The 25,024-nt window shown below is 51.8% G+C and overlaps 7 protein-coding genes across 7 annotated transcripts; 2 read left to right on the top strand and 5 right to left on the bottom strand.

Annotated features, from left to right (window-relative positions):
- Positions 1–673: 673 nt before the first annotated feature.
- On the bottom strand, positions 674–1,262 carry COCSUDRAFT_34174 (hypothetical protein). Its single transcript, XM_005644072.1, has one exon. The coding sequence runs from the start codon at positions 1,100–1,102 to the stop codon at positions 914–916; it is 189 nt and encodes a 62-aa protein (XP_005644129.1). The 5' UTR covers positions 1,103–1,262; the 3' UTR covers positions 674–913.
- A 303-nt stretch (positions 1,263–1,565) lies between these two features.
- On the bottom strand, positions 1,566–2,245 carry COCSUDRAFT_58333 (hypothetical protein; the record flags this gene model as incomplete). Its single annotated transcript, XM_005644071.1, has 4 exons — positions 1,566–1,607; positions 1,877–1,945; positions 1,995–2,090; positions 2,237–2,245. 4 exons carry the CDS (start codon positions 2,243–2,245, stop codon positions 1,566–1,568), a joined length of 216 nt encoding a protein of 71 aa, XP_005644128.1.
- A 202-nt stretch (positions 2,246–2,447) lies between these two features.
- On the bottom strand, positions 2,448–4,651 carry COCSUDRAFT_58332 (flavo protein WrbA; the record flags this gene model as incomplete). Its single annotated transcript, XM_005644070.1, has 5 exons — positions 2,448–2,545; positions 3,157–3,302; positions 3,918–4,042; positions 4,395–4,476; positions 4,617–4,651. 5 exons carry the CDS (start codon positions 4,649–4,651, stop codon positions 2,448–2,450), a joined length of 486 nt encoding a protein of 161 aa, XP_005644127.1.
- A 438-nt stretch (positions 4,652–5,089) lies between these two features.
- COCSUDRAFT_31027 (LEDI-3 protein) lies at positions 5,090–8,718 on the bottom strand. Its single transcript, XM_005644069.1, has 8 exons — positions 8,587–8,718; positions 8,357–8,441; positions 8,111–8,192; positions 7,835–7,959; positions 7,408–7,553; positions 6,658–6,740; positions 6,118–6,213; positions 5,090–5,639 (listed from the first exon to the last, which is right to left on the bottom strand). Exons 1-8 carry the CDS (start codon positions 8,654–8,656, stop codon positions 5,598–5,600), a joined length of 729 nt encoding a protein of 242 aa, XP_005644126.1. The 5' UTR covers positions 8,657–8,718; the 3' UTR covers positions 5,090–5,597.
- Positions 8,719–9,399: 681 nt separating this feature from the next.
- COCSUDRAFT_48787 (N-terminal nucleophile aminohydrolase) lies at positions 9,400–16,534 on the top strand (the record flags this gene model as incomplete). Its single annotated transcript, XM_005644068.1, has 15 exons — positions 9,400–9,526; positions 9,618–9,709; positions 9,807–9,924; positions 10,056–10,137; positions 10,312–10,393; positions 10,651–10,776; positions 10,893–10,932; positions 11,348–11,462; positions 11,780–12,237; positions 13,277–13,428; positions 13,562–13,669; positions 13,788–13,910; positions 14,309–14,489; positions 14,960–15,074; positions 15,860–16,534. The coding sequence occupies 15 exons, from the start codon at positions 9,400–9,402 to the stop codon at positions 16,080–16,082; spliced, it is 2,142 nt and encodes a 713-aa protein (XP_005644125.1). The 3' UTR covers positions 16,083–16,534.
- An 818-nt stretch (positions 16,535–17,352) lies between these two features.
- COCSUDRAFT_44443 (NAD(P)-binding protein) lies at positions 17,353–20,792 on the top strand (the record flags this gene model as incomplete). Its single annotated transcript, XM_005644067.1, has 7 exons — positions 17,353–17,404; positions 17,595–17,746; positions 17,881–17,991; positions 18,413–18,535; positions 19,064–19,244; positions 20,110–20,224; positions 20,594–20,792. 7 exons carry the CDS (start codon positions 17,353–17,355, stop codon positions 20,790–20,792), a joined length of 933 nt encoding a protein of 310 aa, XP_005644124.1.
- Positions 20,793–21,690: 898 nt separating this feature from the next.
- COCSUDRAFT_58328 (hypothetical protein) lies at positions 21,691–24,166 on the bottom strand (the record flags this gene model as incomplete). Its single annotated transcript, XM_005644066.1, has 5 exons — positions 21,691–21,816; positions 22,262–22,368; positions 23,001–23,265; positions 23,793–23,900; positions 24,050–24,166. 5 exons carry the CDS (start codon positions 24,164–24,166, stop codon positions 21,691–21,693), a joined length of 723 nt encoding a protein of 240 aa, XP_005644123.1.
- Between the last annotated feature and the right edge of the window lie 858 nt (positions 24,167–25,024).

The raw sequence follows: 25,024 nt of genomic DNA, 5'->3' as shown, positions 1-25,024 counted from the left end.
TTCAGCAAGGCACACCCCTTTTTACTAGCAGCCATTCTTGGAGACGCATGCAATGTCGGAGAGGCTTTAGGAGCAGGGACATGTCATCAGAAGGATGCATGGTATTTACTTCAAGACAGAGTCCTGCAGCCAGGTAGAAGGCTGTTTGTAAAACGAATCGCCGGCTTTATGCGAGCTGAGGCTTGTGACTCTTGTGAAGGGGAGTAGCCCTGCTGTGGGCATTTATGGGCAGCCAAGGTAAATTTGATGGGAAGGGCTGTGCCAGGGCGGTCACAGAGTACTAGCGAGGCAGGAATAAGCACAGGCCTCCCCAAGCAGTACACTCAGAAGAAGAAGCCCCCTGCTGGCGGAGAACTAGTGGTCTCAAGAGGAGGTTTCTCTCCCCTCAGAGAGCTGTAGGCTATTTGATGGGCAAGCCAGCTCTACTCGCTTTGAGCAGCTCAAATAAGCACCAGGGCTCCCTGAAGAGGAGGTCTGGATTGGATGCAGTGTGCTCTGTAAACATGCCCGTGGCCCAACGCATAGAGTAGGGGCAGTTAGAGGCAGGTGTGTTGCAAAGCAACGCTGGACAGTCATTGTGGCCTGCCCAAGGAAATTGTTAAAGCGAAGGAGTACCTTGTGTCATTTGCTGGCGTGACATTGGGTGACCCGAGAGAGCTGGTGAGCCTGCATGCAGATGCGCTCGCACTGAGGAAGTTTTCTTGTAGTGGGGAATCAGTCTCCCCCCTTGCAGACACCATTGCATGAACGCCAGCCGCCATTGCATCAAGAACAAAAACAGCTGTTAGCAGCAATCAAGGGGGTGTATCCGTGTTGGGTCCTTTGTGGTGTGCCAACTCTGGGAGAAAGACTTGTCCTTTCTGGCTGGAGTTCCCCCAGCTTGCAAGAACCAATTTCCTGCAATCAAGATCACTTATTTTGGGCTACCTGCCGAGTAAGCCGACTTGTACCTGTGGTCGCAGCAGGGTGTTTGTGTGCTGCCCTTCAACACTCTGAGGAATTGTCTTTGAGGAATTGCCAGTGACTGCTCCCCTTGAGAACTGTCCTGGTGACAGCACCACTTTGAATTTCTGTGTCTAAGAAAGGCACGTGGGTTGTCCATTTGTGTAGTTTGGTGCATAATGTGAGAGCCATGCATGCAAAGTGCTGGCATGTACAAAACCTGGGTGATTATTCTTTACTAAAACGTCGTGACCAAGCGTCTTGTGCAAATGCTGAGTGCAGAAACCTGTGCAGGCAACTGCAGTGTAACAAGAATTTGCAAATCCAGCCAATTCATCGTCAAGAACATTTCCCTTCTTCTCCTTCCTCAATCTACAGCTGGATATGTTTGAATGCGGTGCACCAAATCACACTGATATTCGCAACGACAAATTCAACATTCTGACATTTCTGACAAACGTTGCAACAATAAAGTGATATCATACCAATTCTTCGCATGCTGGCTGTGCCTGGAATTGTCAATTTCTCTTGATATTACAAGCTGCACGTTGCACACATGCACCATCTACTAGCTCACGCCAATTCACGTGGCTCTTGACTCAAGAGTCTTGATTTTACCTCTCCTACCCTGCCAGCTTCTTGGCCACCTTTGCAAAGTAGGCGCCCTGCAACGCACACAAGCAGGCGCTCCAAGTCAGTGCTGGCATGCTTAATGAACCTCACAGGCCCCTTGCAACTGCATCTTCCAAACTCACGATCAATTATGGCGGCTATCGCAAGCAGGTCTCAATGCTGCACGACGTTACATAGCATGTCCTTGCCCGAGCCAGGCTTCCCTATTGCACATACCTGCTATGCATTCTGTATTAGGTAATCTCACCTAAAGCCACCTGATCACTGAATGCCAGAAAACTACACACATCTCCTGCAGAACCTGCTGCTGCGTGGCTACCGGCGGCTGCCAGGCAGCAGCTACCGTGCAGCTGCCGGCGCCGCATGCAGTCTGCAGCCATTCAAAAAATGCAGCAGGGATCGCAATCAGGTGAACACACCTGGAATTCAGCGTATTCCAGCTCGGTCTCAGACGGCTGGCGAGAGCCGTCGCCGCCGGCAAATGTCCCTGCACCCCACCCGCTGCCGCCGCGCACCTGCAGTTGAAACTCATATTCGAAGTGTTTTTCATTCCAGGACAATTCGAATACCACTTCCTAATAGAATCTTCCCCCCTTCTGCGACCAATTGCGGCTTTCACCTATTCATTGCATGCACGATGACGAGCATCACTTGTAGGTACCCGTGCCATAAACCCTGACCCAAAACCCCAAACCCCTGAACCAGTGGGGAGTGCCTCTTTAGACCACGATCAGGCAATCCTGTCACAGGTCAGGACATTACAAATTGCATTACTGGCATGAGCGGACAGGTGTGCCTGGCTCGGTCTGATGAGAAACAAGTCATTTGAACACCCCAAGCTACAAAAGAGGGCGAATAGAATTAAAAGGGATTTAAAGGGTGATCGCCTCGTCCAGGCGGTACATGGGCGCGCCAAATGCGTAGCCGGGCGGCACGTAGATCATTCCGTGGTGCACAAAGTTGGACAGCGCTGCGCACATCCACCAATTGTTCGAGCTAGATCGAGTCAATTCTTGTGCTGAGAAGACCTCAGTGAGGACTGTCCTGTCAGGGAGAAAAGGTGCCACCAGAGGGCGAGGACAGCACGGTGTAAGATGACAAAAGGCCGTGGGCCCTGGGAAGCTGAGCCTGAGAGGCATCAGATGTCGTGGCAGTGCCACTGTGGTACAGGCAGGATTGCTTCATGCACATTGCAGTGATGCACAAAAGGGGCAGGTTGAAGGCAAATTGCCAGAGTCGATGCCTGCAGCAAAAATGCCCGCGTACCACCGCACTCTAAATCAGTAAGGCAGCCCTCCATGGCTTGTGGGCAAGCAGCTGGTGCAGCAGACTTGACAGCAAGCAGCAATACAGCAACAGGTTCATCCATGACCGTTCCAGGCCTGTCATTTGTATCCCGCCTTTTGTACCAGGTTCCGTCATGTCTAGCAGGTCAAGCTGGCACCTTATTGAGGTGACCTCAGGGCCTAGAGGAGTGCATGAGGGCTGGTGCTGCATAGGCCTTGCGCAGCCCATCGGCTCAAACCTCGCGGTCCATGTGGATGTTAAGGTACCCAATACGGGAGTGTATGACAGGCTCACATGTGAGGATGGTGGTCTCTTGGCCGCCGCCCTGGCTGGCAGTGGAGGTGAACATTGTGGCAGGCTTGCCCACCAGCGACCCCTTTGCCCACAGGCCGCCTGTGCCGTCCCAGAAGGCCTTGAATTGAGCCGGCATCGTCCCATACCTGCATGCAGCAATCACTGGCATAAACATTATCAATATCACACTTATTAAATTTGACATAACTAGCAAGGGTGCAGCTGCAGGCAAGCTGCAGGTAAAGGCTGCCAACATGTATCCCTTAAAATTATAGTTGTTGCTACTATCACACGCTGTTCCTGCCAGAGGCAAGGTGTGCACGCAGGCAAGCTGCAGGCAAAGGCTGCCTCCTATCCCATTCCATGATGGACTCGCCAGATCCATGCAGCAGTTGGGTCATGAAATCTGCTTGAGATGGTTTCCTTGCTGCGATTTCTGGCCAGGGCTCACACTCTTAAGACAGGACACTGGGATGATGCAACTGGAGAGCGCCATATGTTGCAAGAGGAATCACTGGGAGATCAAGTATCTCAGGACATGAGACTGGCTCCCTGCAGTATGCCATGTGCTGGCTGTTTGCCGGCAGCCGCATCTTTTTGAGGATTGGTGAAGTTTTCGGTCCCATGCAAGAGTCATCATGACAACCTCTAGCGTTCAGACTTTATTGCCATGTCATGTGGCACTTGCTGACGTAGGGTGTCCTTGACAAAAAGCAGCTTTCCATGTCACAGCCAATGAAGGCATGCATTGAGGCGCACACCTTGTGGGGAAGCCAAAGATGAAGCCGTCTGCATCTGGCAGTTGCTGCACCTCCAGGGTTGGCACATCTGGCTTTGGGGGTGCATGGATCTTCTCCAAAATTTCAGGCGGCAATGTCTCGGGAACCTGTCCAATCACACCAAAGCTTTCGTGTTTTTGACATGCTGTTGCTGCCAGAGGCAAGGTGCGTCGCGCAGGCACACTGCAGGTGAAGGCTGCCACATGTCCTACCCCCTGATGGTGTCGTCGCCAGATCCAAGCAAGACCCAATCAACCGTGGGCACGGTGGACATATTTTGGACCGCCCCCGTCAGCCGGGGCTGAAGCTTTACTTTTGCTAAGAGCATGCATGCACAGCTCTGCCATGCTCGTGCTTCAGATGTTCAGATTAAGTGCTCTGTTTAAAGGACCTGCATTCAAAACTATCTGCGTAGCGCAGTCTGTGCGCCTCATTGAAAAGAAACTAAGGCAAAGTCACCTGGTACAAGATGCTCTCAACACCCTCCACAGAATTCACTCCCTTTTGCTGCTGCAGGGCCAGCTTGTAGGTGTGGCCATACCTGCAACATGGGAGTTCCTTGCCAGCAAATTCGGTAGCACATGATTTGCAGGCGATCTTCAGAGGTGACTTATCACGACACATACGTCAAATTGTACCAGCATTTGCTCACACGGACGTCTTGGTGGTGGCAAGGCTCACGTTGAGTAGAAGAGGATGTAGATCTTGACCGTCATCGCTGGCTTTTGGCGTTCAACGCTGGCTTGAGCTTGGGTTGCAGTGTGGAAGGTGTGAGGCACGCGAACCCTTCAAACGCACAAATGGATACAAGCTAGAAAGATCCACCTTCAAAGAATACAATAATAGCGGAAAACAAGAATTCGAGTGTCTAGAACCTGCTTGCGGGTCTACAGAAGGGAGTGCTGCGTGCTCCGCTTCCTGTGGCGAGGGCCAGCAATTGCCCGCACCCTCTGCCCAGTGAACGTGGGAGCATCGATGATTGGAACAGACGCAAGAAGATCAATTATCTGATGGAGGACGTTGCGCGAACTACTGTCATCGTCAAGTCCCTTGTCGAGCCCTTGTCTGAGAAGTCGTCGTCCAGAACAGGCAACTGTGCACATGCATGCACATGTCAACTGCTAGCACGAGTCACTGCATCCCACAGATGCCTGGCCATGTCTTTGTCTTTACATGCAGTGTGCACCAGGATATTGGTTAATCAGGCTGCATATGCATGCATGCATGTTAAAATGACAGTGTCTGTTGCTTGTGTATTCGCCTCTTTTACAACAGGCAGAATGCTCTTGCAGCTGCTCGCTGCAAAGCTGCAGCAGGACAAACAGGCCGGCATTAATCTTGAACCTTAAACATTACTCGGCCTCCTGCTCAAGCTCTGGATATGGTTGCAGATCAAGATACGCACAGCAGCGGCGGGCCAATGTCTGTATAGTCTGCTTGGACATGAAAAACAATTGCAAAGCAGCCCTGGGGCTTCCAGCCCTAGATGCCACTTGCTCTGTACAGTCCAGCGCCGTGCAGTGTTTCTTTCAAGCTTTCAGAGTCAAAGCTACTGTTGTGCAGTGTTTGTACGCATTTGCAGTTCTGAGTCCCAGTCACGAATACACATTGAAGCTGAACGCTCCCCGAAGTTCAGTATTACCGAGGTGTCAGCTCATCCTATTATGCTGCCAGCTTCTTGGCCACCTTTGCAAAGTACGCGCCCTGCAGCAATACACAGCGCCCATCAATCAGCATAATTGCGAACCTACAAAGTGCACGCAGCTTTCAATAGCCACATTTGCTTCATTTATCCATGCCCTGACCACTACATTAAGATGCACCCAAATGTGTTTATCATGCAAAGCAGTAGAGTGAAATGGAAGATACTTGCAAGACTGCTTGCAAGAGCTACCAGGAGCAATTGCAAAGCAGCCATGCAACATGATCATCTGCAGCATGCCAATTTTTTTCTTGCAGAAACAGGTACCGCCAAGGATCCTCCAGGCGTACACCATGATCACTGTGTTCAGACGAGCAGCTACTGCCAAGGCTCCATAACAGCCCACAGTGTGCACACCTGAGAGGCCTTCCTTGTACAATAGTCCTTTGCAGACTGTAGTCATTGAAGCTCAATGCTGAGATACCTCAGATATCAAGCTTGACACAGCTTGACAATTGAGCAGTAAGCGGGTGACCGTACCTGAAACTCGGCAAACTCGAGCTCGGTTTCAGACGGCTGGCGCGAGCCGTCGCCGCCAGCAAATGTCCCGGCGCCGTAGCCGCTGCCCCCGCGCACCTGCAGCCAAATAACACGTTACTGTAATGGTCACAGTGGACTGCTGACTGGACTGCAGTCTTACCAGTGCCTGAGCAACGGGAGTACCCCAACTGCGGAGCCCAACTGGTGTTTAATTTTACCCTGGAAATCATTTCATTATAACTAGTGTCTTTTCATCCTTCATCAACCTTACATCTCACGCCCACCATTGCAGGCACGAGTCTTGCAGCAAGACAAAAAAGGGGTTGAGGCAGGGATGCTGCCACTATTCGTCAGCGCTGCAAACGTAAATATGGCATCCAGCAGGATGAGTAAGAGCGGAGCAGAAGAGGAGACACATATAGTCATGCAGAAAGGGCCAGTCAGCAAATCCAAAGTATGGGAACCAATCTGCACTCCCTCCTCACCAAAACCCTACACTGCCAGGACCCTGAACCCTAAGCCAGACAAAGGGGCGCGCACCGCGTTCAGGTCGTAGAGGGCAGCGCCAAATGCGTAGCCGGGCGGCACGTAAACCATGCCGTGGTGCACAAGGTTCGGCAGCGCTGCACAGTCACAAAGAGAACTTTTTATAAAAATGACACGCTGGTCCTGCCAGAGGCAAGGTGCGCCTGCAGACAAGCTGCAGGTAAAGACTGCCACATATCCTACCCCTCGATGGACTCGCCAGATCCAAGCAAGGCCCAAACAACCATGGGCACGGTGCTCGGTATTTACACCGCCCACCGCCAGCCAGGGCAGATATTTTTAGTCAACATGCTTTCCACATCAGGAGTCGATAGCGCAGGGCCCTCGTTGGGCTTCTGAATGGAGCTGTCCAGTCCTCCAATCAAAATCAAATGACAGAGGCCTTCCCAAAATGCCATTGAGACCGGCATGAATGGGCAGAGTGCATTATGCACAGGGAGTTGCAACGATGTTCAGCAGCTGTGACGAAAGTTTAGAGCCACAGCATTGCATGCCCAAAAACTCAGGATGCATGCACTTACGCTCGCAATGACAGCAGCAACTGCCATCCTTCCCTATCCGCGTGAAGTCTTACGCTTCACGTTAGCGAGGCCGCTGCATCAAAACAAGGAGCAGCGAACTCCATGCGAGCACGGCTAGGCAGAGGTATGGCTTAATCTCTGTCTAGCAGGTCCAGCAACACCTTAACCATGGCGTGCTCAAGGCTGACATGTCACTGTTCAAAGGAGTGTATGACAGGCTCACATGTGAGGATTGTGGTCTCTTGGCCGCCGCCCTGGCTGGCAGTGGAGGTGAACATCGTGGCAGGCTTGCCCACCAGGGCCCCCTTCTGCCACAGGCTGCCGGTGGCATCCCAGAAGGCCTTAAACTGAGCTGCCATGGTCCCGTACCTGCGCAGCAAAAGATGCAGATCTGCATGTAATCCTGTAATGGCCTTGCGCTCTATGTATTTACTGGGTTTCTGTACACTGAGATCCTCGTGGCACTGTCCTCTGAAAAGCTGTTGCGCACGCATGCTATTGCACTGACCTGGCACTGCTCTGTAATGATGAAGCGCGCAAGTAAGTAGAATGCTGATCACATGTCTAACTCCTGGTAGGGGATCCTGTTCTATCATGTATCATGCAGGATACCATAGTCCCTGAGCAGTGACGAGAAATGAGTGGCACACCTTGTGGGGAAGCCAAAGATGAAGCCGTCTGCATTGGGCAGGTCATGTACATCCAGGATGGGTACATCTGGCTTTGGGGGTGCATGCATTTTGGTTAGCACCTCTTCCGACAGAAGCTCTGGAACCTGCGAAAAAATTTCGTGAGGCCACAGATCAACATTCAGTTGGAAAAAGCGAGAAGCCTTCCAATCCTTACAGGCCATCTTAGGAAGATGTTTGGCCATCACAATCATTAATAGGAGCAGTAATGCCTGATCCGAAGCATTTGCGACCCACCTGGTACAGAATACCTTCGACACCCTCCACAGAATCCACACCCTTCTTCTGCTGCTGTGCAAGCTTGTAGATGTGACCATACCTGCAGATTTGCAATACCACGTCAGTGATTCGACCTTACACGCGTTTGTCTTCTTAATGCTGTCAGTTAATTCATGAAGAGGCAACTTCAAGGGAGGCAAGGCGTTTTAGTTGTGACATGCGCCAGGATGTGCTCACAGACATGAGCTGTTCTGCAGCACTTACGTGGAGTAAAAGACGATGTAGATCTTGACGGTCATTCTTGCTGGCTTCTGGATCTCGACGACGGGCTCCTTGACTGCCGATGGGACTGCACCATTGACGGACGTTATTAGGTCATGTCCCCCTTCGATGTTGCTAAGATCTAACGCTGTTACACATGCTTCTCAGTAACTATGCACCACGAGAAAACCCACAGGAAACGACTGTGATTGTGAAGACAGCGTGAGCTGCACCTGGTTTCGGGTCTACCAATGGAGGTGCTGCGCTCTCCGCTTGCTTTGGCGAAGACCAGCAGTTGCCCATACGCCGGTGGCAAGCACCGTGAAGATATTAAACGCTGGGATGCTCACAGTTGCGCGATGTGCTGAGCAGTGTCGAGGATCTGAGCGCTGAATATTGTTTTGGCCGATGGTTCGGTTGCCTGATCTGGACTTGGATGCATCTGCTCATGCAAGCGAGTCTTACGTCATGCCACCTGCCCGCTGCCCAAAATTCGGGCCCATTTGGCTAGCTTCTTGGCTTCTTCCCCACATGCGATCTTCAGAAGGACAGCTTTAATTGGTTGGAAGTGGTTAAGGAGACAACATTAGTGAGATAGAGAGGGTGTGAGAGGACGCAGTAGTCGCGTTATACCCTTTCATGTGTGAGCATCGTTGTGATGCACATTAAGCAATGACTTCAGCCACACTGATTCCTTGTTTCGCTCGAACTTTCTAAGCAGGCAATTAAATTCAGGCATGTTGGGGTGTCGCCTCAAGGAGATGAGAATGCCTCTTTCTGAAGAGGCGTACAAGTGGCTGCCAATCGTGAGACACTTCAAGAAAGACAGTTTTGTTTCTTCAGATCGAAACTTAATTTACGACATATTGACTTCAAGTGCTTAAATGTCTGCTACAGATAGACACTGACCTCAGCCAGGATGACTTTGAAGCCGCCTATGCGGATGTCCATAGGAGGGCGGATCTAAAAACGCAGAGGGAGTTTTGATATCTTTTCTATACATAGAAAACAATTTCGAGAAGATTGCACAACTCGAAAAGGATATCATGGAAGGTAACGGGAGCCAGCATGTTGTCGACCAGACACCATCCCTTGGAGATCGCCCGTTCTTTATTGCAGTACACGTTGGTGTGGGGCACCACTCTGCACAGCGAGAGAAGGCTTACAAGTCAGGTGTGCCGACTGACGTCTGCAAGAGCCTTAAGGAAGAATGCTTGCAAGTGAGGCATTCGTGTCTGACAAGTATGACAACTCTGTCCTGCAGTGATGCGTCAAGCCTGCCGCCAGGCCGCACAAGAATTGCATCTGTCTGGAGATCCGCTCAAGGCAGTCGTGGCTGCAGTGTCATCCCTCGAGGTAAGCCTCATGATCTCCTGCTCGTACTAGATTTACGACTGCATCAAGACTGTACACCAGTAAGCATGAGTCACAAGGTCCCAATGCAAGCATGCAGGATGCTCCACTGGGCAACGCAGGCGTGGGATCCAATCTCACAGTCAAGGGAGTGGTCCAGTGCGATGCAAGCACCATGGCCGGAGATGGAGCCTTTGGCGCAGTTGGCGCAGTCTCGGGTGCGGTAAAAGACCACTCATTCCTAGATTGCGACCGCGCGTATATGGCCTGTAATTTCGCGGCATCAGCGCAAACCAGCTGTGAAGGGAGTTGCAGACATGTGTAGTGTAATCTTCAATGCTGCCTGCAGGTGTTGAGAATCCTGTGCGTGTAGCTGGCGAGCTGGCGAGGCAGAGCCGCGAGCCAATGGCACTGGGGAGAGTACGTCCCATGTGAGCATCCTGCTTGTTGGATTAGAACTCCCATGCAACAGCCCGTCTGTGTCATGCCCTTACACCCCTGAAGTGCTGAGACAAAGTACTATACATCCCAGGTCTCTTGGCAGCGTCCAGCAAATACTATTGTATGCATGAGGCTGAACGGGTCAAACGTTGTATTGGGTGCAGGTTCCTGGCTGGAGATGGGGCAAGGGAGTGGGCAAAGGAGCAAGGCCTGCCGGCTGCTCCATCTGCAGAAGCTGCCAGCCAGGTCAGCTCCTCATGCAACGCATCTCTTCATTGCACTTTTTTGTGAATTAAGAGTGTACTCTACTGTATTTATTAAGATATATTTATCCTGCTTGGAAATCAGTGGAGGTTCAGACAGGTAAACGCGAGCGCTTGGCAGGAGTAGAGGACGTTGTTCAGTATCAGTGCAGTGTCACTCTCACAAGGCAGATTCACTGTGATAGCTTGATGGAATGTAATTGTATTCAGGGGCATGATCCTTGACATTTTGTGCTGCAGTGGCACATCAACGGTGCAGCTCAGCGGCGGTGGCAGCGCTACAAGCGCATGATTGATGAGGCTGTGCAAAGCCGAGAGGCTCCTTCAAATCCCGCTGGCATCCACAAAAAATTGCCTAGCCTGCAGGTACAATCAGGCCTTTTTCATAAGATCAGCTAACAGGACTTGGACAGCCCTTATATTCACCAGTGACCCTAAGAACCAGGACACATACTGAGCGTCCATGGAATCAACCTCGACAGATGTACCTAGTGCCTGATATAGTTTGTACAAGTCAGGCAGGTGAGCCCCGCATCAGCATGATGGACGTCGCAAATCCCGCAGCTAAGAGACTGCGCACAGACATCAGCAGCGGCGCAGCAGCGCAGCTGCCGGCCTGCAGCTCTAGCAAAGAGGATGCCGAATGCCTGGCATTTGACACAGTGGGCGCCGTTTGCGTAGATGCTCTAGGTCAGTGTAGCCCCCCTTCCCTTTGCACCTTCTTGTTCGGTGACAAGATCTCGGCCACAAATGGGCACTGGAAGGGGTCTTTTGCGATTCAGACTTACCACTGGAAGGGGTCTTTTGCGCTTCAGACTTACCTCTTGTACTCGGCGGTGCACCTGGTCTTTCATGGTGTTTCAAAGGCACATGCCTCAGCGTTTAGGAGAGTGCATCAGCGTCCATGCCATTCATGGCAATGCTGGGTCTCGAGCAGGGCGAGTTGCGGCCAGTGTCTCGTCCGGCGGCATAGCGATGAAGACGGACGGCCGAGTGGGCGAGGCAGCCATGTTTGGCTGCGGTTGCTGGGCTGCCGATTCACACTCTGGAAGGTATGTTACTTGTCCTTTCATCTCCTGGCTTGGCTTGAGAGCTCTTCTTATGCAGGCTGATCAATTTCATGCTGATCATCAGTGCTGCTGGGCCCTGGAGGCCCACGCCGGGACATGCTTGTTCTGTCCGATGCACTCTGTGTACACCGCACGGCACCCGTTCTCCTACTGTCGCGCTCGGAATGCCTTCATGTCTTGCATTCTCCCTCTCCTGATTCTGCCTTATACGCTTGCAGACAGTCCTTCTGTCTATGGTACCTGTGCTTGAGCCCCTTCCAGCGCTCTCTGGTTGCATTGACCCGTGGCTGTGTGCGCAGGCCGGCAGTGGCGTGCAGCGTGACAGGAGTCGGTGAGGCGATAATGCGCGCCGGCCTGGCCCGGGCCTGCGCGGATTCTCTGCGGGCCGATGCAGCCGCCGCCGCCAGCCCCGACTTGTCTGCAGCATCAACTGTGGACGCAGTCTGCGCTCAGGAGATCAGAGACCGCATCGAGCTCGGGCAGCCGGCCGGCCTCGCCTGCCCGCATCAAGACTGCGGCGTGCTGGCAGTGCGCGTCAGCCGCTCAGCCGCCGCCATCGCGGGGGGTCGGGGGGGCGCGGGCGGTGGCGCGGGGGGCGCAGACGGTGGTCGAGCGGGGGAACCCCGGGAAGTCCCCCGGGAGGTCCATGAGAGGAGCCACTTGCCGGGGGGCGCAAGTGGTGGCGCGGGGGGTGCGGGCGGACCGGGGGAACCCTGGGGGATCCAGGAGAGGAATTGCTGCAGCGCTGTCACAGCAGGTGCTATGGATGACGGCGGACGTTCAGATTATGGAGCTGATTGGTCAGGGGATGCAGGATCTGACAGCTACAGCAATGGACCTCTGTTGCCGAAATGGGCGTCTGTGCAATGTATTAGCGCTGGCTGCAGTGAAGACAATGCAGCTAGGATGCTAGCAGAATCACTTCAAGGCCCAAGTGTTGGCTCTGAGAGGGAGAAACGGGATCAGGGAACTGTGCATGTTGAGTTTGGGGCAGTGCACAACAGTACCTCAATGGGGATCGGCTACTGGGCACATGGCATGGAGGCGCCTGTGTGCAGCATCCTGCGCAGGGAGGGCGTTGCAGCAAAGCCGGCAGGTGCTGGCATGTGCTTCATGGGTGCTCAAAGCTCATGGGCGCTTGATGCTGTGGAATCATGATACAAATGTCTAGCTGCGAAAAGAATATCTGCAATCACAAGGCACACCCATGAAGCAGTACCGGCCTATTGCTGTACATCCAAAGTTTACAAGGCAGTAGGAATGAATATTTCATCTTACCTAGCACTTTGCAAGCTCTCAATAAGCTGTTGCAGCTCCAAGTGCACAGGGTCAGAGCAACAAGAGCAGGGCGATAACTTTCAGAGCATGGTGCAGCCTGTATGCAGATCATCACCCACATGTCCTAATGTATATTGAGCTTAGATCTCACTGGGTGGCTGGGCTCCTGTGGATGTCTTGTCAGCAGCGCAGCAGGTGCAGCATGGTGACGTAAGAAATCCTCAATTTAGATCCAACATCCTAGCCCATCACACGCTGTTGAGATAGAGAAGACCTATAAACAATATGAATTCGGCCAAAAAGACCGTTGTTGTGACTGGAGCTACTGGGGCCCAAGGTGCGGGCACTTGATCACCACAACGCGCTTGGCCTTGGAATGGCCACGAAGTGTTATTCACGTTTATGTACCTCCTGTAAATGTCATTTAGAACATCTTTGATTATTCAATTGCCCACAATTAGGTTTACTGAACGAATGACGAATATCGCTTCCGGGATCTGAGCGATGTCCTCGGGCAGGTGGTGGCGTGGTGGACGCGCTTCTTTCTGCGGACGATAAGAACGTCAGGGCAATCACCAGAAATGCTACTTCTCAGAAGGCCAAGGATCTCGTGGCAAGAGGCGTGGGTGTCGTGGAAGCTGACTTGTCCAACAAGTCATCGCTGATCAAGGTTTGGCTTGGGGCCTGTTGCCACCCTTGATCACCCTATTGTTGCCGCTGCTCAGCTTGAGTTCTGTTCACTTACGGAGCAACATGTTTCCTGGAAGGAGTGGATCCTGATCACATCTTATATTCTGGCTCAGGCATTCACAGGAGCAGACATGCTGTTTCTGGTCACAGACTACTATGCATCAATGAGCTATGATACGGAGCTGCAGCAAGGCAAGAACGCCGTTGATGCAGCCAAGGAGGTATGGCCTGCGCACATCTGGACTTGCATGCGCAGCAAGCTTCTGCAGTGGCTGACCTTTGCCCTGTGGTCTGCACACAAGAATGTCACTGATCTCTGCTTGGTGTGCGCATGCGTAGGCCGGCATTGGCTTTGTGGTATTCAGCACCCTTGAGGACATCCCAGAGGATGCCAAGAAAGGGCTGCCGACCCTGCATGACGGCCGGAAGATCGCTCACTTTGAGTCCAAAGCTGCCGTGGCGGTGAGTTGATCTCTGGCACAACTGTATTTCAGAGCTTTTAGACGATTCTCCGGCTGAGAGGCAAGAGGCGTCTCCAAACATGCTGCATGTGAATGCCACTGGGAATCCTGGTCTGGGATCCTCCCCATGCTTGAACCTGCCAGATCCAAGCAAGACCCAATCAACCGTGGGCATTTTGCACACTGCCTGTGATGCTTGGGCTAGCAGCGCCAGCCTTGGCCGACAGTCATGACCCAGTGTTCCAGACTCAGCCCTGAAAATGTCCATGTCAGGGGGTATCAAAGACTACCAAAGAACAGAGGAAAGGCCAGAGTAAGACCATAGTAGTCTTCAGTACCCCCTCCCCATTTGGCAGTGGAGACGCTATATGTGCCCTGAGCACAGTGAACATCTTGCAGGAGTACCTGGCACAGTCAGGGCTGCCCTACGGGCTGCTGCTCACCAGCGCCTTCTATGAGAACTCAATCAACTTCTTCTTCTACCAGAAGCAGCCCGACGGCTCCTATGTCTTCAGCGATAATCTGGGCACCGATCCCCACTCTTGGCACTCTGTGGGCACCATCGGGCTGACAGCTGCAGGTGAGCTACAGGCAGCCAGAGAACGCTGATGCTGATCTTCTTCTTTCACACTTTTCCTGCCAAGAGGCAAGCTTCAACTGCAGTCAAGCTACTGTTTAAGGCTGCCATAATCCAGGATCATTAATACCCCTTGCTGGAATTGCCAGCAATACCCAATCAACTGTGGGCATGGTGCTCAGTGTTTGTACCTGCCCTGACTGATGACTTGTGCATAATATGACAAATCAACCTCTAGCCGCAAAGTCCATGCGAGCAGGTCTGATGGGGTGACCTGTGTGCCAACTTCTTCGTTTAGAAATGGAGGTTTTGAGTCCCAAGAGTTCCTCCAATATTCTTCTCTTGGAAGGGATTGTCCTGCTTGTGAGTCCTGTGCACCAGAGCACATGCTGACAGGGGGCATCTTGCTGCCAATTTGCCTGAAAAATGGAGAAGAAAAAGAGTTTGAGTCTACTGTTCTGTCTTGCACGCAGCTGTGATGGACGATCCACAGAAGCACCAGGGCAAGACTATTCCAATTGTGGGAGAGCGCATTTCATTCCCACAAATCACCCAGATCCTGAGCGATGTGACCGGCAAAACAATAAGGTGCGAATGAGACGGCATCCTCTCATGCTTTGAATGACAGTGAAGACTTTCTTTCATTCGCCAAAAAAACAGGCGTCCCGCCGGGATCCGTCTCTTTGTGCCCGACTGATTCCAGCCCAGCATGACGCTAAAAGTGGGTTCACCTGTAAATATTCTTGTGGTGGGAAATAAAATTTGACATCCCAGGAATGAGTGATCCTCCTGGGGTTGCGCTGAGAACTCTGGGTTCTAGAGCGGGATTCTGGTTTGTCGAGGACTTTCCTACCGAATTCTATGTCATTTGTTTTAGGCAGATATGCTTGGGGCTCCCCAGGGACATTCAAGAAGCTGTCTGTGCCCAGAGGCATTGAAGCTGTCTGAACAACTCGGAAGTCTGTTGGGCAGGGTTTGACAGCCCCCAAAGGCCCCCCAAGGGATTGGGCAGAGTGGTTCAGGGTAAGGGGCTAGATGTCAGGGCAGCCCTTGGAAAAAGTGGATCTGGCACACACACAAAAAGGGCAGCGCCTCAGGGCAGCGCCTCAAAGCCACGTGGCAGTGACTAAGGGGCACCATCCAATTTTTTACAATTTAAACCAATCAGAGGCCAGATTCAAAGGGAGATTTGCATCTCCCTCTTGACAATCCATGGAAATCTCAGGGACGCCCCTAAATTGCAGCTACTACCGCTGCAGCTCATGCCCTACTTAGGGGCTGGCCTGAGATTTTATAGGCCCCCTGCCAAATCCTGCAAATTTGAGGCTTTTTGAAGCCCTGGTTTAGACTGACGTGCGCTCCATGCAATGCAGGTATCAGCCGATCTCCGATGAGCAATATGCATCGCTGCCCTTCCCCGGAGCTGCCGACATCGCCAACATGTTCCACTACTACAGAGGCTGGAGCCAATACGATGACCTGCGGCCCTACTCTGACCCCGTGGTCAGGGGACAGAAGTTCAAAGAGTGGGCTGAGGCGCATAAAGATGCCCTCAAGAAGAGGCTGGAGGCTGCCAGCGATGCCCAAAGTGCCTGAAGTAATTTCTGAATTTCTGAATTTTCAAAAAAAAATTGTAAAGGTCAGCTGCATAGAAACATGCAGGGGGTGATGTATCTTGTACTCAATGCTATGGCTGCCTGAGAGACATTTTGAACTTGGCAAAGGTTTGTGAAACTAACGGCCGTGGAAAAGAATATTCTGGAGTCTGTGTGAGTCCAGCAGCGAATTACAGAATATGAGCTGAGCGCATTATATACTGGGGCTCTAGTTGCCTGGGCATTTTATTAACAGAGACGTCGGTTCCATGGAGAGATGCAGGAGATTGACACGTGAATTATCAATAGCTGTGACTGCGTATAGAGCTCTTGCATTTTGCATGTGTCACCGGCTTTGTTTCGTCTGGCTTGGGGCCTATTTGAGTAGACCTCATGTGTGCAAGAAAAGAGTTCGGTATAGCTGGCCAGCGTATCGAGATGTACTCGTACAAGATAGGAGCTGCCTTTAATGGATCTTGCACATACTTGGCTTTTTTGTTAGACATGACATGCACTTGCCTTATTAAGAGATTGTCATAATATAATAATCACGTGACAGCCTCCAACACATTTGCATGGCTTTGCCGCAGGATTGTGCCAAGCCCACAAGTGCATGCCCAAATGCAGGCGAAGAACATGGTTTCAACTTGCGCATATGCATGCATGGTGCCTGCCACTCTGCATGGCGGGGATTTGCACCCAGCGCCTTACCAAGGAGCACTTATTCGACCACCTGGCATGCACATGTGATCCTATGCATATGAGCATATGCAGGATCTGAGCAGGAGGTGCAAAAGCAGATGCGGGATGATGCAAAACATGAAGTTCTTTGTTTAATCTCAGTACCGCCAGCAGGGCTAATTATTACTGGTGGCCACTTTTTCTCACCCAGATTTTCCTGGGCATCCTTTCCTGGGCAACAATTACTTATTGCTAGTAGCTGCTAAACTTCCCCACTGAAGATTTTTGACTCGGTGACGGTCACTGAGGAGTATTTGCATCCACTGCAGCTTCTGGAGTCTTGCTTACCAGAGGGAACAGGGCAGATCCACTGGGTCCCTCGTGCTTCACGAGAATGGCATGCCTCTGACGTAAGCCATACTCTCCATGTTCCTGGGAAGGGCAAATGAAGGGATGAGGTTCTCAGAGTATCCCGAACATCCCGGGATATAGAAAAAGGACTGAAGATTTTATCAGGAACTGCGTCGTCAAGCAAAACAAACGTAAAGGGCAAATACTTGCTACGTAGTTCAAAGGAATCCGACTAAGAAATGGCTGCCCTCGTGAAGACCGTCGTCGTGACTGGAGCCACAGGGGCTCAAGGTGAGCTTGATGGTGCTCTGGGAATTATCTTCAAATTTAAAACGCGTTCAGATGGCTCCGTTGTGGTTATGAGGTTGTCGAATGGCGCAAGAAAAATACAATTCGGGCATGCGGTGCACTCGAACAGCGCTGAGAGGCGAGATAGGTTCGGAGATATTTTGTCCGTAAAAGGTGACAGTCGATGGCGCAGGTGGTGGTGTGGTGGACGCCCTGCTCTCGGCTGGCAGCAAGAGCATCAGAGGTATCACGAGGAGTTCATCGTCTAAGAAGGCCAAGGATCTGGCCGCAAAGGGCGTCGAGGTGGTCGAGGCTGACCTCGGGAATCAGGCATCGCTGTCCAAGGTGTCCGCGTTAGATCTAAGAAGCACTTGATCATGAAACCTTTCCGGCGGATACAGCGTACACATACCTAAAGGCATGTGGCTATTGTACCGAAGACCCTGGTGTCGGTCATGACAAGGTGCATTTTGGCGCAGGCATTCGCTGGGGCCGATGCTCTCTTCCTTGTCACGGACTTCTTCGGGGCGGGAGCCAGCTTCGAGGGCGAGTTACAGCAGGGAAAAACTGCTGTGGATGCAGCCAAAGAGGTAAGGCTGCAATTCACTTCTTCACTTAGCAAATCTGCAAGACTCCATTCCTGACTGGCATTGGCCATTACTGGCGCCCTGTCCCTGTGCATTTTGGGGCGCTAGCCAAAGCTCAGATCATATCTCTGCAATACCTGTCATGCAAATTATGTCCACACTTGACCATATCTGATGCATCCATCTATCCTTACACCAATCAATGCCCAAAGGACCAACCCCATTTGCGTGTCTCAATGGCCCCGGCTGGTATACTGGGCACTGCTTGAAGCTGGCGAGTCCAACAAGGGGCCAGGACATGTGGCAGTTTTTACCTGTATTCTTACTACAGATGCACCTTGCCAGTGGATAGGAGCAGCATTTTGAAAAAGAAGATTAGTAAGATTTACACCAAAATTTTCCCAATGTAATCCCCTTTTTGCAGGCCGGTGTTGGCTTTGTGATCTTCAGTGCCCTGGAGGGCATCCCAGCGGATGTCAAGGAGAAGCTGCCGGCTCTGCCTGACGGCCGCACAGTCGCCCATTTTGAGTCCAAGAATGCTGTCGCGGTGAGCAGCCCATCCAAACTCGGCTTCAAACTTAATAATCAGTTTCTTGCGCCCCCACATTGATTTCCCTGCACGTGATGATTACCGGTGCCACATCACGGGTTCCTTATACATTAAGCAAAAGTGACAGCAAATTCAATGAACTGGAATCAGGGCGGGTGATTGCTTAATTTCATGCAGCCAATTTTGGTGCCTGGTATTGCTTCTGGGCCATCCATTTATCCAATACATAATTTTGAGAGTGGCATGAAGGGCATGGCTGCAACAAGATGGCCAGACATTACTGCACGATTGGCCGCCACAATTGAGATACTGTTCGTGCGTATCAGTGCTGAGCTGAAGACTCTTGTAGGCACTGCAAACTCGGCTGTAGACGTCTGCATATATCCTCTACGGCTTCTGGCCATGCAATTGGCGACATGTCATCAAGATCATTGAGAGGCTGCTGCAACGCGCCTAGCCCTGAGGGCTGGAACAGGCGTGTGATAAAAAGAGTGATCGAGATACAAATTTGCATTTCTGGTGCAGGAGTACCTAGCCCAGTCAGGACTGTCCTATGCGCTGCTGCGGCCGTGCAACTTCTACGAGAACATGATCAACTTCACCTTCTACCAGCCGCAGGCAGATGGCTCCTACGCCTTCAGCGACAACATGGGCACCGCTCCCCATGCCTGGCACTCTGTCAGCACAATCGGCCTGACAGCCGCAGGTGAGCTATATCACCTCTACAACACTTCTGATTTATCGCCATGCAAATGTTCAGTATCAACACATGAAAGTAATTTGCAACCTCGAAGGCCCGGCGACTATGTCTGTCAAGGTACACTTGCATGCCAAAACTTATAAAATGCCAGTGATAACATGGCACCACTCCCCATGCCTGGAACTCTGTCAGTACCATTGGCCTCACAGCCGCAGGTGACCAATTTGCTCAGCAGCCTTGCAGCTCTTCTCGTTCTGCGCCCTGCACTTGTTCAGACTCGATATATCCATCTGCCCGCAAACTTCAGTCTTGTGGTGTATGTGCGTGCCGAAAATGTACACCTTCTGTGATGAAGAGAGAAGTGCGGGGCTCACACCCGCAGGTGAGCTGTGTGCACTTCCTGCTGACTGTTTTCTTCGTGGAAATATGATGTCATGCGGATTTCTGCATTAGAAACATGCCTAAAGGTCAGTGTTAGTGCCGAAGTGAAGAGGAAGAGGTGCAGCTGTCTTGCTGAGCAAACAGCAGAGCAGTATCCCCACAAGGCACGCTCCAGAATTACAGCTTTGCCGCTGCACATATATTGGGGCATGGCCCTGGTCCTTTCGAACAAAATCAGGGGATCCGCCGGGTTTTTGCCCACCCCTCAGGGATTGTCAAAATCTGCATGCGTCCGAGCATCCTACAGTATTCATACTTGCTTAAAACACAGCTGAGCTCGTCAAGATAGACACGGCATCCATGCATTTACATGCTGGTATTGGTACTCACCGCGCCTAAAAAATTTGCACAGACCTTCGTACGGGGCTGGGTGGGCTTGCCAAAATTGTGGACAATTTGAACCTGCAGCTGTGTTGTGTGCAACCTGCAGCAATACTGGAGGACCCGAAGAAGTACAAGGGCAAGAGTGTGCCGGCCCTGGGAGAGCACATATCCCTGACAGACATGGCAAAGATTGTGAGCGATGTCACCGGCAAGACCGTCAAGTGCGAATGCCTTCCTGACTGTTAGTATGCCATTTACACACATTTTCAGTCTCTCAGAGCAGGATGCATTCCAGCAGGGTCTCCTTGGATAGCTTCCCATATCAGCTGTTGCTGCACATTCCTGGTCGATGCGCAACAGTGGAAGGTGTCTTTGTTGGCCAGAACAGTGCAGCTGCCGCAGATTGCCTTTGGCAACTTTATAGGAATATCCTCTCACTGCTCTGGCTAAAACAGCGTAGCTTTTGCATGTGACGTCTTACCTGGGGCTAGTTTATTCTCCCTTTCACCGCTAGAATGCTGTGAGCTTGCAAAATTAGCATGGGAATAGCATGCAACCCTGCTCATACGCTGTCCTCCTGGCCTGTGCAGGTACCAGCCGGTGTCTGATGAAATCTTTGCATCGCTGCCGATCCCCGGCGCGCAGAACCTGGCCAACATGAATTCGTACTACAAGCAGTGGAGCTACTACGATAACCTGAGGCCGCTGAGTCAGCGCTTAGTCGCCGGACCCACCTTCAAGGAGTGGGCTGAGGCCAACGCTGCTGCCCTCAAGGCAAAGCTGGAGTGAACATGGCAGTTTAAATATCTCGATACACTGCAGAACTGGCTGCACATGTCAATCCTTGAAGGCACTCCTATTACGAACTCGTTTGTACAGAACATGAGGAGCTGCGTCGTTCATGCGTCAGGGCAGGGAAAGCAATCTGGGGTGAGAATACGATACAAGCAGGCCTGGACTAAATGCACGATTTGCTGCTTCAGAGCAGCAGATATCTATTGAAATCTGCGCATCAGGGCCTCCATGGAGGGTTATTAGTAGTTCCCTGGTGCATGCGACTCCTTTCTTTGTGATGCTTGCATTGGTCTGGAAGTTGCCCAACTCTAGGAATGCCTAGGAACCCCGTCTGAAGGTATAGGAACTTGAGATGAACTGCTTGCATCTAACGCACGGTACAGAGTGCGATGGCACTATGTTTTGCTTCTGATGTACATTTGCAAATGTACATTTGCACCAGCGAATTATTGTTATGGTGGTGTCGGCATTGCGACTGCACCGTTTTTATGCCTCTTGCCAGCCGTGTTTAGTATTTGGGAGTTTGAGTATAGGGGGTGTAAATTGCGGCCTGCCGGTGGTGTTATGACCTGCCCAGGGAATGCAGCTGCAGTAGCGACTGATGACAAGTGTGAGGGTTATTATTTCTGAAATTCCATTCACTGACGTCAATTATTGACGTCACAGTGACATGACCACCTCAAAATTGGCTGTGTCACATGCCAATCTATTTTCACATGTGCGTATAAAAAAACCAGCTTAAGCTCATTTGATGGATCATGGGATGAAACACCTAATATTTCAGCTCACATGCTCATGAATCATGTCCTGACCATCTTAGACAGTGCCTTCAACTTAAATTCTCTTGCGTTTTACGGCGAATCCCTGCTGGCTGCTCACATGGAGGTGTGGCCTAGGCCTTGGGAAACACATCGCCCACAATGAGATCCTTGTTGTCATCCCCATCCGCCAGTGCCTTGATGCCATAGGCCAGCTTGGTCGGCACCTGCTTGATAGCTACCGCCACCTTCGTGGGCACCTGCGCAGCAGCATCCCAGGAAGCTCGTATTTCAAGATCAGGTATCTGGTTAGCCCCAGCAGGAACATTCCGTCCTTTGCCATCCGTTGCTTGGTATCACACGCTGAATAAGCCAACAAGGGGCACACAGATACAAATCTGCACCCCCTCAGGTTCTCTTTTCTCAGGTTCCCTCAGGCAATTATTCTAAACCTGGCAGACAACTTGCATAGCAGTCGATATGCAGGAGCGGGGCATGCCGCCAATTCCTAATTGGGATTCCCAATCCATAACATTGGTAAGCAGCAATTACTTGACCAAATGCCTGCCACCGGCATCTCAAAAATTACCCAGCACAGCCATTCCTGCTATTTCGCAGTGTTTATGCACCTTCCGGTCAAACTCCAAGAATCCTCCGGCTATGGCATGTTCAGGTATTGTAAAGAGGGAGGATGCGTGCGCACACCTTCTTGACCATGACTGCGATGGCAGTGATGAGCTCCTTCTTGGTGGGCATCTTCTCCAGCTTGCGCACCTGCTCCCCGTCCAGGAAGCTACCCGACATCGCACCACCTGCAGCGCGCAACGAGAAAATTGTTAATCTGATTTCGTGCTCCTCTGACCATGGGAGTCTGCACATGGTTCAATTGCGCCCTTATCTTCCCATATGCGCATGGGGTTGCAGCACAAAAGGGATCAGGATGACCCCGTCATCACATGTTGCCAGGGGCACACCCGAGGGTGTCTGATAGCAGCTCAAGCCTTCGCCCAAACAATGCCCTGAACGCCCTTAAATGGCTCAGATCCCCAGGATTCCCTTAAGGATGGCTGTCTTTCTGGAGATATTCCATTCGAAGCAGAGATCTTGTGCACCGAGAGCTTTATGGCCCTGCTAGACTCACGCGCTTCCACAGCAACCTTTTGATTGGTTTTCCTCTCCATTGAGCGCGGTCACATGCTTTGGGCTGCAAGACACTGCCCTCGTGCCATGATGTGCCTCTGGTGCACTTGTTTTGGGACTTGCTCAATCAGGCACAATGTCATCTAGCGTCCACATGAAACAGGAGAGTGCCCTGTGACGGGGTGAAGCTCGCCTCTTGAGCCATAGAACTTCTGTGAGTGCATAGAACAGGGCTCTGAGAGCTCGCATTGTGACTTCACAGAACAGCGCTCTGATGACTGTACTTGATGGAGGGAACTCGCACCAGTCACGTCGGTGAGCTGAAACTTGGAGCGCTCGGCCTTGGGGATGGGTTCCAGCAGCTTCTTCTCAAAGTCCAAGAAGGCCTTGACCGAGGAGGAAATGGCCTCCTCGGGGGCAAACACCCAGGCGTTCTCCAGCTTGATCCCCTTCTTCAGCTCACTCCAGCCCTCCACCCTGTCCGCTGCCAGGCTCAGCAGCGTGTTTTTGGCCACGTACATCTTGGCCTCTGCTGGCAGCGACCGCCTGAATGCCTCCAGATTCTTCACCTGCATGTGGAAAGCAGTCCAGTCATCCCTCCAGCTCAGCGACTACTACTTGCATGGAGTGTCATGCACGCGCAAGATGCACTCATTGGCAGCGCTTTTGATGCCCCCCATTGCAGGTGGCTCTTGAGGTCTGGGCCGGGCAGTGACACCATAAACGCTGCTGAGCAGCAGAAAATTTGTAATTTTGTAGCATTTGACTAAAAGCTCTTTTCAGATGTGAAGAAACGACGTCATTTCTGCCTGGGTACATCCTGTGCATTGCTCCACAGCAGATAGCCTCCATGCAGGCACATCACAACCATGCCTTGTGCAGAGCACCCACTCCTCAGTATGAATGCTGCTTCACAGCACTTCATATAAAATAGCTGAGTGGCTGCCCTTCCACAGTCTCCAGAGTGCTACATCTGATGATGGGAGCCAGGCAAAGTAAGCTTGCTGGCAGGTAGCGCACTTGCCGGCCTCAAAGCTTCAAGGGTGCAACGTTGGGAAAATTGAAGTCCAGAAGAAAAGTTTGCAGGGGCGCTCACATTGACTTTGTTGTAGCGCACGCCAAAAGCCACGGTACTGTTCCTCAGCGCCTCCTCAAGCTCTGCAACCCTCTTCTCCTTTGTCGCCCGGCTGATGGCGCACTCCACCTGTCAAAAACACGCACACACACCCTGTCGGTCCACGTCTCCACACTGTTCACTGCACAGTGTGATATCAGTGGCTTGTCCAGAAGATACGCGGATCCTCTGCGATGAGGGCTGTGAATTTGGCCAGGAAACAAAAGAGGCAGGCGCACCAGTGATTGCCTGCATCCTCGCTGCGACGCCTGCTGCTGCGGTCTGAATGCCACCACATTGCTGACAGAGGAGCGGAAGGACAGAGACTGTGTAGGGCAGGATGTTGACGCGCGCATGCTGCGTCAACACAACTAGCTCATTCATATTAGCTTAGACCAAGCACATTCCTTACTTCCAAATAATAGCCAGGCATATGGAGGTGACCTCAGCCTTGTAAGGGCAAGGATGACACTTTGCTGCTCTCTTCATCAATCAATCAATAGAGCTGCAAGTCTTTCAAGGTTCTCTGTCATTGTTCCCAATCGTCACTTGGTGTGGTGGTGAAAGTTGCCGAGGTCCACCTGGAATGGCAGCAAGGCTTGGGGGTCTGCAGCAAAGCAGTTGTGTTCATCTCTCCTTACCACAGGATGACGCCCGTTCAGGTCACCCTACTGATGATCGTGACTGGAAAGCACTATCTCAACAGTAAAAAGAGACAAACTTTCAGAGGAGCAGCTCCCGAGATTGCTCTGCCACTCGCACAGGGGTTGCCTCTGACCACTGGGTAGATGTGCTTCCCAAGCAGCCTTGGTGTACGTGAAAAGACAGATGACACCACTCCTGGTGTTCTAACCTTCCAGCAAGGCCGCCCTGAACTGCTCAGCCACAAAGTGGATAGGGAAGATATGTCATTGCCCCTTAAGGGTTGCCCACCTCGAGTGCACCACGTGGTCCACCCCAAGTGCGAAAGTGGCAGTTTCCAAGAATTGCAGCTCAAAAACGCAGATACCAAAGATCAAGGCATTTCAATAAGAAAGATCTGCACAAAGAACGTGTATGACTGCCAGATCGTCAACCACGAAAGGCGGCTAGCAGTCATGGCGGTGTGAAAGATCTGCTCAATCCAGCTCGTGGTGAATACTGCAGTCAGCAACTCAGTCAGGCCGTCAAGGGTCTCGTGAAAGTCCATTAAAATCATCTTGGTTTGCTTCAAA

The sequence above is a fragment of the Coccomyxa subellipsoidea genome, assembly GCF_000258705.1.
Source record: "Coccomyxa subellipsoidea C-169, whole genome shotgun sequence".
NCBI lineage: Eukaryota > Viridiplantae > Chlorophyta > Trebouxiophyceae > Coccomyxaceae > Coccomyxa > Coccomyxa subellipsoidea.
This window is presented reverse-complemented; position numbering and strand designations above follow the sequence as displayed.

Bases quoted from the DNA above. Each gene is read 5' to 3' on its own strand.
- COCSUDRAFT_34174 (XM_005644072.1), bottom strand. From the start codon at position 1,102: ATGGACAACCCACGTGCCTTTCTTAGACACAGAAATTCAAAGTGGTGC.
- COCSUDRAFT_31027 (XM_005644069.1), bottom strand. From the start codon at position 8,656: ATGGGCAACTGCTGGTCTTCGCCAAAGCAAGCGGAGAGCGCAGCACCT. The intron at 8,442-8,586 runs GTGCAGCTCACG...TCAATGGTGCAG, and splicing joins ATTGGTAGACCCGAAACCAG to TCCCATCGGCAGTCAAGGAG. The intron at 7,554-7,834 runs GTGTGCCACTCA...TTTGCTGCGCAG, and splicing joins ATCTTTGGCTTCCCCACAAG to GTACGGGACCATGGCAGCTC.